This window comes from Eleutherodactylus coqui, chromosome 12 (assembly GCF_035609145.1).
Source record: "Eleutherodactylus coqui strain aEleCoq1 chromosome 12, aEleCoq1.hap1, whole genome shotgun sequence".
Lineage (NCBI taxonomy): Eukaryota > Metazoa > Chordata > Amphibia > Anura > Eleutherodactylidae > Eleutherodactylus > Eleutherodactylus coqui.
This window is the reverse complement of record NC_089848.1, coordinates 22,817,801-22,831,237: the sequence shown is the minus strand read 5'-3', so window position 1 is coordinate 22,831,237 and position 13,437 is coordinate 22,817,801. Positions and strand designations below refer to the sequence as shown.

The window sequence follows — 13,437 nt, the reverse complement described above, 5'->3', positions numbered from 1 at the left end:
TATGTCAGATGTGTGATACCTGACACTGTTTCCTGTTATGTCAGCATGGTGGCTGACTCTCTATTCCCCTGGTGTGAGTACCCTTGGACTAACTATGTTTTACCATCTGTATACATGTGAGTTCTGGGTGGGGTTCCTGTTCTATGTGGTGTGCATGACCTTATGTGTAGGTGTGAACAGCGACTTGTCTTGTATGTCTGTGCAGGTGACCAAACATGTGCTCTATGCACAGTCCTGTTCTGTGTAGTATGCATTACCGGGTTTGTTGGTGTGAACAGCGACATGTTCCATATGTCTGTGCGGGTGGCCAAACATAAGGTGTGAATAGTCGTTTTCTGTGTTCAGTGTGTGTGAACAGTGTCATGTCCTGTGTTTTGTACATATCTCCAGGTTCCTAATCAGGGATAGTCAGGTCCCGGATGAAGACAGTGGGGCTGTCCTTATCAGGACAATCACCCTGCTTTTAGGCAGAGGTTCCCCACTTTCCCTGATTAGTAAGGGCCAGGTGTCCTTCCATCTTTACCTGCAGAGGTGTAATTGGTCCTTGCAAATACTATGAGAGGTGTTTGCAGTTTTATTAGGACACCATGGTACATCTGTGTGGGTGCAGTGCTTTAGTGCGCTCAGCGGATATAACCGCTATATTATGTAGATATTGAGAATGCCTCCATAATATGGCATCCAATGCAGCTTTTATTGTGTTTTGCAGATAAGGTTGTACTGAGCTGGAATACACCAGTTTGTACAAACCCCTATTGTTTGAAGCATTGAATCAACTGAAGCTTTCATAAAGTTTATTTTTCAGATTGAGCTTTTTAATTAATATACTTTGATGTGTTCTACCCACCAATCCACAACCATACCTTTATCTTCAAATACATATCTGCCTAAAAGCAGTGAACTTTACCAATAATCTTTAATCATTAAGTTTATATGTCATAAAAGCTCAATAATCCCGGCCACATATATTCACAAATACAAATCACGAGTCATATTAATATCAGAAATACTGAAAGTGTATGACTGTGTCTTGTGAAAAGGAATCTAAATCTTTCAGACATCAGTGCAAATATCTCCGTATATTATCAGCCATTTTTCATTTTCAAGTGTAAACATTTTAGCAGTTGACTTTAACGCGCAGGGAACCAGAAAAGTGCCCATTTTTCACACTCCATTGCATTCTGCTTTTTCCTAAGCAGCATATTTTATAAAGTTAGCGCTGAATTCCCCTTCCACACGGCCCAAAGTGAAACTTTTCAATCAGTTTAGTTTTAGATTTCTACTGGGCCATATATTAATTTACATTTTTTTGTAGGCTGACAGTAAAGTAAAGCTCTGGAGAAGTGCCTATCACAAATGCTGGTTCAATTTGCTATAAAGCAGACTTTGTTCAGCTTATATTTAACTTACAAGGCATTTGTAAACGTATCCATAGCTAATAATGGCAGAATGTTTTCAACAAAATAAAACAAAAATCTTGCATGTAGTAATTTAGATTTTTCCCAATGTTTCCATAGTTGGCTAGTAAAATTTACAAAAGTAAATGTGCAGAAAAGTCAAGAATGTCTCCAAAAATTGTATACAAATTTTGGACATCTCAAAGGAGAATGTCTGCAAAGGTATCAGTTCCATATTAAGAAGTGCAGGTTACGATTACTTAGCCCAAGGAGACCCTTTACCATATTGTTTGTTCTCCACTTGGGAATGCAGCTGTTGTGCTCTGCTCTTGCTCTGGTAGTCTCAGGCCTGTCCTTTTCCTTGGAGATCCATTTCCATGAATGGCCAGAGAGAGTAACCTTCATGGCTTAAATGGATGGACATGATAATCACGGTCGCATAACAGGATGACAATAAACCACTGATTTCAATGGTTTCATTGTCACTAGCGGTATTCTCAGTCGTTAATATAAGGGTGAGTAAAGATAGGACTTGCCCTATCTTTCTCTCACTTAGCTAATACTACGTTCAAAAAAGATAGGGCCGGAGCTATCTCCCAGCTTGTGTTATTCAAACTCACACATACTAGCATGGAGTTTGAGGGCTTCTTCAGATTGGCGTATGCTCAACTACACTTGACGCTATGGAGCATAGTTGCGCATGAAGGCGATTTTTTTCATCTCTGACTATTCAAACTCCACACTAGTGTGCATGAGTTTGAATAAAACAAGCAGGAAGGTCGTTTTTCATGAAATGATTATCGTTAAAAAAAATAGTTGAAACGAGTGAAAGTGAGCAACAGTCTAAATAATGTAACTATAAAGTGAATGTGAACGATTGAATGATTTCTTGTTTTAACCAGCCAATGAAATATCTGCCTGTATAAATAGGCTGCACCAGCGAACTCTGACACCATTCACTCCTTTGCTTGCTCAAACAAGAAATCAGTGTTAGGGTGTGCTGCTGGGATCTGTAGTACTAAGGTTCCTAGCAGCACACCCTAGCAATCAGCTTGTCTAAACTGACCTTTAGTCATTAGGTGCTACTAGCCGTGCCCACCCACTGTGATTGGCAGCTTTCTCAGATTGTAGTGTAATATCTGCAAAATGGTCAATGACTCAGTTAGTGAGAGTAGCATAAAGCCCCATTTACATGCAAAGATGATCACTCAAAATTCGCTCAAAAGGTAGTTTCAGTGACAGTTTTGAGGGATCATTTTGCATAGCTACTAATGGGCACTAATGCTTATTAGTAGCTTATTAGCTTCATTTGCATTTAAATGAAGCTCCCTTAGCTGTATGAAGATAACAGCGAGTGGTCTGTTATCTGTATACAGCTCCATTGTTCTTCTGTGGGACAGTAGCTGGAAACACTGTTATCAGCATCACCTATGAAGAATCACAGCGTGTGGCCCCTGCTAAAAATCATCGTTCGTCCGAAAAGCTAACAATGGTAGTATTTACACGAAACAATTATCACTCAAAAGACATCGCTTGAACGAATTTTGAGCGATAGCTGTTGTGTGTAAATGGGCCTTAACTTACAGTTCCTATTACGATTGCTAAGGGTTTTCTAGCAGCACTAGTTAAACAAATTGCTGGTGCACTGCACTAATAACGAACTGCGGCAATTCTAATACTTAGTAAATGAATGGTGCCCTACATAAATGGCACAGATGTGCTATATTAAGGATATAACATGATGTGGCTGCTTAACGAATGCTACATCTATAGGTACAGTTTGTAAGGCTGTCCTGTATTAATACCAATGAGGCCATAGCCCTTATAGGTTTATTACTGGACAGCTCTAGGGACCTTACTTAAAGGTTATCCACGATGAGAAAAACAAAGCTTCTTTTGTCCAAAACCAACACCACACTTGTCCATGGGTTGTATTTGGTATTGCAGCTCAGCTCCACTGAAATGAATGGATCTGAACTGCAATACCACAATGGGTTTGGCAATCAGCAGTTGGACTACTGACTCTGATTGACAGTGAGTGGTGGGGATTGCCCACTCTATACATTGATAGCACCAGGCCCACTAAAGAGATCCAAAGAGATTTTGTACGGGAAAATAACGGAAAGGTGGTGAGCAGTAACAAAAGAAAACCGGGGACAGAGTCAGCGAAGCCGTAGCTGCAAAGCTATGTAGCAGGCCCAGCTAGACATAGGGACATGAGAAGTCCGCTTTAAATGCCACAATTTGTACTGTTCTTTTTTTATCCTAAACATTATAGTAGAACTGTAGTTGCATATCTTGAACCTATGACAAAAAATGCTAATTCTACCTAAATTACCTCAAAAGCATACTTTATGTTTATTGCACATGATCACAATTTCATCTTGAACAGCGGGTAGCTACATGATATTTTTCATATAAGAAGGCTGGACAGGGCCACAACTTTATTGATTGGACACCTAACACCAATTACTGTCTTTCAAGTGATCATTATATCATTAACCTAGAGATTCGCAATTATTGTCAATGGTGACCTTGGCACTTAAGGGTGCCAAAAAAAAAAATTGTACTGTATAGTTGTGTCTGCGGTTTCCACTTGAATACAAATTGATAGCCTTTCAAGATTTAAATTCTATCCTGTATCAAGATCCCATGTAATATAGAATATAGACTAAATGCTTAATGAAAATGTTAGCAACCAATATTAAAATGAATCTGTAGCTAAACATTCTGTATGTTTCTTCATAGTACCGAGGTCTGACTACAAGAACTGCACTTTTTATCCCCTTCACTCCAGTTCTGATTGTATTCCGAATGTACGATTTTCCCAAGCATATTTTAAGAAACTGTATCCACCACTGAAATATAAGAGCTGGTATAAACAAAACTATGTTAAAGCAGAAGATCCTGTGCATATTGTATTAGAAAAAGAACATAATTTTGACAGTTGGACCCATTTTGCAACAGACAGTTACTAGAACATTGGCACATTATTTCCTTCCCCTGCAAAATTTCTGCTGATAGCACTGATCTGTTCCTATATCGCCCTGCCAAAACTGATCTCATTTAGTAATTCCTTGGGACTTCAAACTGGGAAAGATACAACTATCTTTAAGAAGATAAAAACAAAAGCCAAGGTTAAAAATATTCTATTTAAAGAATACCTATGGTTTTAAGTTTTTTTTTTCCATAGATCTTTAGAGTTAGCAGAGATAATAAAAAAAACCCTCTCTCTCTACCAATCGGATGCCTCTTTTTCCTGTGCATGGCTATTGCGCGGTCTGAAGTGCTCACTGAAAAACTGCTACTATTAGGGTGACTACCCACTACAGTTTTTTTTCACAGCGAAATTCGCTGCGTTTTTTTTTTCTGCAGTGGTCTATGGGACTTGTAATGTTAAAATCGCAATCACGAAAAATCCCAATTTACCGCGAAATTGTTATTTTGCGCGATCGCGATTTTAACATTACAAGTCCCATGGACCCCTGCAGAAAAAAAAAATGCTGCGAATTTCGCAGTGAAAAAAAACTGTAATGGGTAGTCACTAGAGATGAGCGAGCGTACTCGGATAAGCACTACTCGCTCGAGTAATTGGCTTTATCCGAGTATCGCTGTGCTCGGGTCTAAAGATTCGGGTGCCGCTGCGGCTGACAGGTGAGTCGCAGCGGGGAGCAGGGGAGAGCGGGCGGGAGAGAAGGAGAGAAAGATCTTACCTCCGTTCCTCCCCGCTCTCCCCTGCAGCTCCCCGCTCCGTGCCGGCACCCGAATCGCTAGACCCGAGCACAGCGATACTCGGATAAAGCCAATTACTCGAGCGAGTAGTGCTTATCCGAGTACGCTCGCTCATCTCTAGTAGTCACCCTTAGCCAAGAAAACTGACGGCTTAGTGAATGACATATTACCCATAATTGACCTGCGGAGCTGTATGTGAGAGAGGGGATGAGCCCGAACACAGACAATTCTACTGCTAAAGAAATCATCTGAAGTATTATCCTACCTCACAAGGTTGCTTGATGAAGTGTAAGGGAGCAGGAACAAGTCTCTGTGCCCAAGACAGTGGTTTCAGAAGGCATGACCTTCATAAGCTGGGCCACACCCTTAGGCCTCATGTCCACGGGGAAAATCAGATCCGCTGCAGATTCTACATGTAGAATCTGCAGCGGGTCCCTCCTGCCCCGCGGACATGAGCGCCGAAAATAAGAATTTAAAAGTATTTACCATCCGGCGCGGGCGGAGAAGATCAGCTGTTTCTCACGGCCGGATCTTCATTTTCGGCCGGCGGATGAATTCCTGACGCCGGCGGCACGTCGCCGGCACGTCGCCGACGTGCCGCGCGCATGCGCCGGGCACATCCGCCGAGCCGAAGCAAGGAAGATGCGGCCGTGAGGAACAGCTGACCTTCCCCGCCCGCGCCGGATGGTAAATACTTTAAATTCCTATTTTAGGTCTCCCGCGGATCCGGACGGCTTCCATAGGCTTCAATAGAAGCCCGCGGGAGCCGTCCCCGCGGGAGACCCGCACGAAAATGGAGCATGGTCCGGATTTTTCCATGCTCCATTTTTTTTTAAATCCCTTTTATTGACGATCCGCGGGTATTTATCTACCCGCGGGTGGTCAATGCATCCCTATGGGATGTGGATCCGCATGCGGGAGATCCGCTGCGGATCTTAAATCATATTTTGCCCGTGGACATGAGCCCTTAAGGTTTGTTTCAGACAAGCATATGGAAACTTGTCCGTAGTACGGATCCGTATTATGGACATGTTCCAAATGACATTACAACCAAATGTCATCAGAATATTCTTCAGTATTTGCCTATACTGGGAAAGACCTTTACACAAATTATTAAATCACATGTATGCAAGTACTTTGAGGAGAATTGAAGCATTAACCAGAGCCAGCATTTCGGTGAATTCTCCTTAATGGAAGTCTTGAAAGACTGGACAGACATCCGTCTGGGATGATTTAGTAAATCCTGCACTGAGCAGGGGGTTGGACCCCGTGACCCTGGAGGGCCCTTCTAACTCTACCAGTCTAGGATTCGATGAAATGTTTGCTACAAATATCTTGGATTAGAAGAATAACACTTGGAGGCCCTTACACATAGTGTAGCAAATAAAATTTACTGTTAAAAAAAATTGTTATTATTTATAATTTTTTTGATTATTTGATCACCTGTACTATAAACTGCAATACTTCAGTATTGAAGTATATAGATATTTTTTTTATGATGCCTATCAAACACTGCCATGGGCAGAGCTTGATAGGCATCTATCCATGGCAACCTTGGGAGCCTTCAGTAGGCTCCAGGCTGCCATGCTAGCCCATCGGCTCCCCCTGATCTCATTGTGGGGGTTGCTGATGGGGCACAGGAAGGGGTTTCCACTCCTGCAGACTGTTAGATGTGGGACAATTTCCTAACAGTGGCATCAGTCACCCACGGCTTATAATGACGTCCACTTAACAGTTCCGTTTCAATATATTTTTATGACATAATACCTTCACTTATATGATATCAACATATTTCATAGCACTTTAGGAATCAAAAGGTTTATGTACCAATAAAATCAGAAATGGCATACAATATTAAACCAATAAGCCACTTAAAGGCTATGGAAACCTTCGTGCATTAACAATCTATACACACATACAGTATCTTACTAAGTCCCTGTAGACATAAATGATGCACTCATCTGTTTTTTGCTTTGAGTCTTTCTTATCATGTATTTAGAAAGCCTTATACTTGCAATGTCTTAAGTCCTGCATTGAAATTTGTTGCTGGGTGTTCCCAGCACTGATCAGCACAAGCTCAGCTTCCTCTCCTCTCTCCTTTGTCAGAGGCTGTGTTGCCATGCCCGCTCAATACTACACATTGCTATCTCTCCATTTAATATCCCCTACTAGGGGAGAGAGAGATTGGTGGTGGAACAGACAAACAGGGTGCAGTTGCTCACAACACAATGCTATATCTAAATCAAATGACAAGGTGGTGAGAGATGAGTGCCACTAAAAAATGGAGCGTAATTTGTAATTGCACTGTGGGCAGGTGGGTGTGGGGGCAGATGCTCTGGATGGAGAGCAAAGCATGACAAATAGTAGTACTACAAGGTGCAGCATGCTAGAGCATGGGGAATAGTGAGATGATCAGCATTTCCTAACACTGTCATACAGCTCTCTGTAATAAGGTTTCTCCCTAAAGACATACCATGTTTTTTTTACCCTCTTTTACTACTTATGACTTGGAATGAATGTAATCTATAATGACACCCTGCTTTCTATAGACTGCACCCCCCTGAGAGGAAGTCTCACATGAACTTACAAATGACTATGTACTGATTTTTTCTGTCACCGCAGAAAGCTCTTGAGTGCTCATTTCTCACAAATCCCTTGCTGTGTAATGCCTCCCCACCCCACCCCCCACCCCCTCCCCAACATGATTGTTCTTGCTCAGGGGAGCAGGCTACTGGAAGGGCTGAGAAGCAGCTGTCAGTTTACTCTCACTGACAGATTTTACTTATACGTCAATCCTCCGATCTGCAGAGCCTTGGAAAACAACACAAGCATAGGAACCAAAGGATCAGACATTTTAAATGAAAATCAGTTACAAAAAGTCTTCATTTCCGAAGACACATTGATTAAAGAAACAAAAGTGCAAAAGTATCTATAGCCTTTAAACAATGGGGGTGAGGGGCTTGAACGTAAGATTTTACAATTTATGAGAAAGTAGGGGCAACATAAGAGGTAAAAAGTACTTGTTGTATACAATGGTACAGCCATCTTTTATGTGTTAAAATATGAAGTGTGTGGAGAATTCTGTGACCAGGTTGTGAGGGACAGTGTAGAAGGGGTGTAAAGGGAATGGAGTTAAATTAGGGGATATGTTATGCCTCCCTATTGGGCCATTTACACAATGATTATCGCTAAAAATGTGTTCAAACTAACTTATTTGAGTGATAATCGTGCAGTGTAAATCAGTCACTATTTGTTTATTTGTCGTTATCAATGACTTTCAGTCAGAGAAAAAAATATAGCTTGATCGCGGGCTTCTGGGAAATGCTAGTGGGAGATATAAACAATGATAGAACTTAAGGCCCATTTATACGCAAAGATAATCTTTCAAGCAATTGAAAGATTGAAAGTTTTAGAAATTGCTTTGCATAAAGTACTAATGGGCACTAATGCCTATTAATACTTTATCAGCTTCATTTATGTGCAAATGAGCCTCCAGGAGCTGCTTGCAGAACTCAGCAGGTGGTCTGAGCTCTGTAAATCAGCTCCATTGTTCTGACATGGGCTGCTAAGAGAAAGCAATGTTATCTCTAGCTCCCATGGAGCTAACAGCTTGTGGTATGACTGATGGATTTTAAGCTCACCTAAAAATCATCATTCAAATGAAAAGTGCACGATGATAGCATTTACACACAATGATTATCGCTCATATGCCATTGTTTTTACGAATTTTGAGCAATAATTGTGTGTAAATGGGTGTTTAGCCTAAAGGTCATTAGCAGAATAGAAAGCACGAGTAAAGGCTCATTTACATGCAAAGATAATCTTTCAAACAATTGAAAGATTGATAGTTCTAGTGATCAATTTGCATAAAGTACTAATTGGCACTAATTTATTTGCATGCAAATGAGCCTTAAGCAGCTGTTTGTATATCCCAGTATGTGGTCTGGACTTTGGACTCAGCTGCATTGTCTTCGCATGGGCTGTCAGCTGAATACAATGTAATCAGCAGCTCCCGTGGAGAACACAGCACACTGTCCCTGCTATCTCTCTCCGGCTGAACGATGGATTTTACCTTAAAATCATTGCTCAGCCGAAGAGTGAAAGATGGAAGTGTTTACACGCAACAATTATCATTTAAAAGATATACGTTTGAACGAATTTTGAGCAATAATTGTTGCGTGTAAATGGGGCTTAAAATGGTAGACAGACATGAGAAAAGAGATATAGGCTGGTGCAGCATTGTGGATAGCTTTACGGATGAGAGTGATGAGTTTATATATACTATATTCTATAGTGAATGAGCCGTGTCTGGCACAGGGTTGAGATATTGGTGTAGCAATTGGACAAAAAGATGAGCCTGGCTGCTGCATTCAGAGTAGACTGCAGAGAGGAGAGTTTAGTAAATGGAAGACCGATTAGTATTGAGTTACATAATCAAACCAAAAATGGATCAGGGTGACAATAAGTATTTTTGAGATATCAACAGTAAAAAAAAAAGGGGCGGTTTCTAGGGAGGTTTGAGGGGAAGGTAACACAAGAGTCCGAGTAAGTGAATATAGGGAGTGAAATGTGACCCCATGATAAAAGATGTGCTGCTTAGGAATTCTGGTGGCACCACACACTGAAAAGAAAATAGCAGACTTATGTGCATTCAGACTGAATGATAATCGTTCAGCTTAAATCAGTGGAACTCAACGATAATTGTTCAGTTTAAATGCAGCCAATAACTGAATGACAAACACGAATCATGCACTTCTCATTCAGCTTCAGACGGCATAAAGATCAGCGCGGCTCGTTCCCTTTTCATGCAGCTCAAACATTAATCATTCAGTGTTTCACATAGGAATGCACAAATGGGAAGATGGGCCAATTCCTCTACAGCGCCACCTATTGGAAGGCAGCAGTCCTGTAACTCAATGTTAAACTTTTTAAACAACTCTTGTAGCAATGGCTGGGGATTGCAAGCCAAAGCCAAAACCCATACACAGATAGCTGTTTTGGGAGGATTGCCAGGATTGCACCTAGAAGGTGTGTGAGGAGACTTATAAATCCATCCATACTCCTTTTGGAAATATGCAAATGGCTTTGGATTACAATTCCCAGTCATTGTTACAAGACTTGTTTCAAAAGTTATAACATTGACTAGCAGGAATGCTGCCTTCCAATAGGTGGCGCTGCAGGGGTATCTTCCCATTTGCATATTTCCCAGAAAAGCATGGATGGCCTTATAAGTCTTCTTGCACATCTAGGTGCTCTTTAAGGAGAAACAATACGCTTCCTGACCCACGTCTATAGGCCATTCACTAGCCAAGTTGTAAATCTACTATACACTGATGAGGGGCAAAACCCCCCCAAACCTAGAAGGTGTGAAGAGACTTATAATGCCACCCCCGCTCCTTTGGGAAATATGTAAATGGATTTGGTTTTCAATTCACAGTCATTGCTATAAGGCTTGTATAAAGAGTCTAACATTGACTTGCAGGAATGCTGCCTTCCAATAGGTGGCTCTTCAGAGGTATTGTTCCATCTTCCCATTTGCATATTACCCAGAGGAGCATGAATGACCTTATAAGTCTATTCACACACATTCTAGGTTCTCTCCCTAAGGAGGTACAATACCCTTCATGATACATGTTTGAATATGAAACACTGATTAGTAAATGAGAATTCTTGTTGCTAAGATGCGAATGAGCTGGTGATGACATCACCAGCTTGGTCACTCAGGCAAACGGAAAGCGTTTGGTTCTTGTCCCATGTAAAAGGCGCATTAGGTAGGCTCGTAGACGATGGGAACACAAGAACCTCAGTTTTTGAAAGATTCAGTTTCCAATAGAGAGAGAATATGATGTCAGAGACAGCGGAAAGTCAATCACTGACACTTTGTAATAGTGAAGGGATGATGTGTCGGAAAGAGGCATATAATTGGCTGTCATTAGTGTAGAGATGGTACGGAAAGAGAAATCTGCTGATAGTTTATTCAACGGGGGCTGTGTGAATGACGAAGAGGAGGGGGGCCTAGGAATGAACTCTCATTTACAGCTTACACCTCTGTAGCGGTGTGCATCATATCAGTTCCATCCGTCTAAGCACTACAGGCAATTTAGCTTGCATTGCTCTTCATCAGTTTAATCATAAGGTAGCGCATTGTAGAGCTACAACTGTCTGATTCAGATGAGTGAGACAAATGTGAACAAATAGGAGTTAAACACGCGGGTAAAGGTGAGCAAACAGCAGCGGTCAGAACGGCAGCTGTGTCCTTGTGATCTCACTGCTGCTGAAGTGCTTGCTAAAAAGGAACTGGCTTAATGCTGTCAAGTCTACCATTAAATGAGTTTCATTTTTAACTTAAAGGAAGTCATTTACATTTTCCACATGTTCCAAATATTTCCGCACAATGTTTTACTGAAATAGCAGTTGTTTGCATTTGGCAGTGATTAAATAAAGGTAAAAAAGAGAACAGTAATATCCGCTGTATATTCAAAGGCATATTCCCATCTCAACCAATCAGGGCTGCAAATGGAATACACCTCTGTATCAGGCGGCTGGGGTGGTCGGAAGTATCAAAACAGATGATCGGGGCTGTGCTACCGTGCACCTGTAACTCCCATAGAAGTCAATGGGAATTGTATAAACAGTGTATTGCAGTGAGTAATGCTTCTACGGGTAAAAACAGATGGCCGTATGCGCAACTATGCTCTCTGCTATGGAGCATAGTTGCGCATGAACATTTTTTTTCTTCTTGGAGTACTCAAACTCTGAGCCATTGCGGGTGAGTTTGAATAAAACAGCAGGAAGATAAGTCCTGCCCAATCTTTCCTGCATGTAGTATTAACCATGTGCAGGAAAGACAGGGCAAGCCCTATCTTTTTTCGCCCGTACTATTAACGTGCGAGAATACAGCTAATGAAAACAAAAGCCTTGAATTTAGTGGTTTTGCTTGGTCACGTTATACGGCTGTGATTATCATGGTCACATAATAGGACTAAAACACGCCCATGTGAAGAAGCCCTACATCTCAGGCGAATGTATTGTCACAAGTCCGTAATACAGATCTGTAGTACGGTCATGTTACAGATGACATCACACTGTATGTCATCAGTATTTGATCTAGAATTGCTGTCACTGGTTTTATTTTTTACATAACAAATAAAGATCTATATTTGCCCAAAAGGAAATAATGCCAATAAATACAAATATTGAGTCAAAAACACACAAAAATAGCTCAAGCTGCATTTTTAAAACACAACTATAAAAAATACAGGTATTTGAATAGATGTATAGATTTACATTAGTTCCATATTATGGTCTTTAACACACTCTTGTGTGAAAGCAGCCTTATGGAAACAATGTAGTATAGCAAGCAATGATATTTCCATAACTTAGGAGTTGCAGAAACCGAGTAACTCGCATGGCTATTCAGTTTCCGTAACTTCCCTTCACGTCTATGGACGCTTCAGAAGTGTAGGACAGCGCTACTCAGCTCTTTGCATAATCTTGAGCCCCCTAGCTGCCCCATACAGATGGACCAGGGCAAGGGGGTCACTTCTAGAGATAGATGGCGGTGTATCAGACTCTTATATCAAGTGGATATGCCATAAAAGGGAAAAGATGAGAGTACCCCTTTAAGGTAATCCTCAAACAGGAGAACACATTTAGTTTACTAGACCGATTTATAAATGGTTAAACATAAGATTTGCAACAGTATCTAAAGCAATTAATGAGTTTGTTAGCACCCTTCTAAAAACGTATAATAAGGGCAGCCTCATATGATAATATAACCTTGTAGGTGTAACTCTGGAATGCCAGAATATGATTGGTAGCCATGCTCACATGATGTAACCATAGACCTCACATCACTACCCAGTGTTCTAAAAAGCAAGTATAGTTCTTGAGTTCTCTTTCTATAGAGGCCAAACTGAATGCGTTTACTAAACTCTACAAAACCCCTTTAGGCAATGTACACCTTTACATATCACATCTAATGTATAAATGTTTATGCCTTAGACTGGGTTGTCATTCTCTTACCTGTCAATGATTGCACACATGTCAATACTGATGTTTGCAAAGCTCCCTTGCTTCCCTTGCTTCCCTTGCTCTACTGCATGGAGGTCAACCAGCTGATTGTCCACATGGAGAAGTTGCATGCACCCTTGGAAGGAATTGTCGTAGACAGGATGATAAGAGCTGTTTGATTTAGAGTAGAAACCTGAAGACATGAAAATAGGAAACAATTAGCAAGAAAATGTCAGAACCATCTTAAATTACTTATTGACCCATGTCACATGTTAGCCCGGTTTTATAAATAGCT

The 13,437-nt window shown here is 41.1% G+C and overlaps 1 protein-coding gene across 1 annotated transcript in view; it reads right to left on the bottom strand.

Moving 5' to 3' along the window:
* The window catches only part of CNTNAP2 (contactin associated protein 2), a 1,903,897-nt gene that overhangs the window by 761,457 nt on the left and 1,129,003 nt on the right, over positions 1-13,437 (bottom strand). Inside the window, exon 10 of the mRNA XM_066585040.1 lies at positions 13,155-13,335. Coding sequence (XP_066441137.1) covers positions 13,155-13,335 — 181 coding nt within the window. The remainder of the gene's footprint in view (positions 1-13,154; positions 13,336-13,437) is intronic.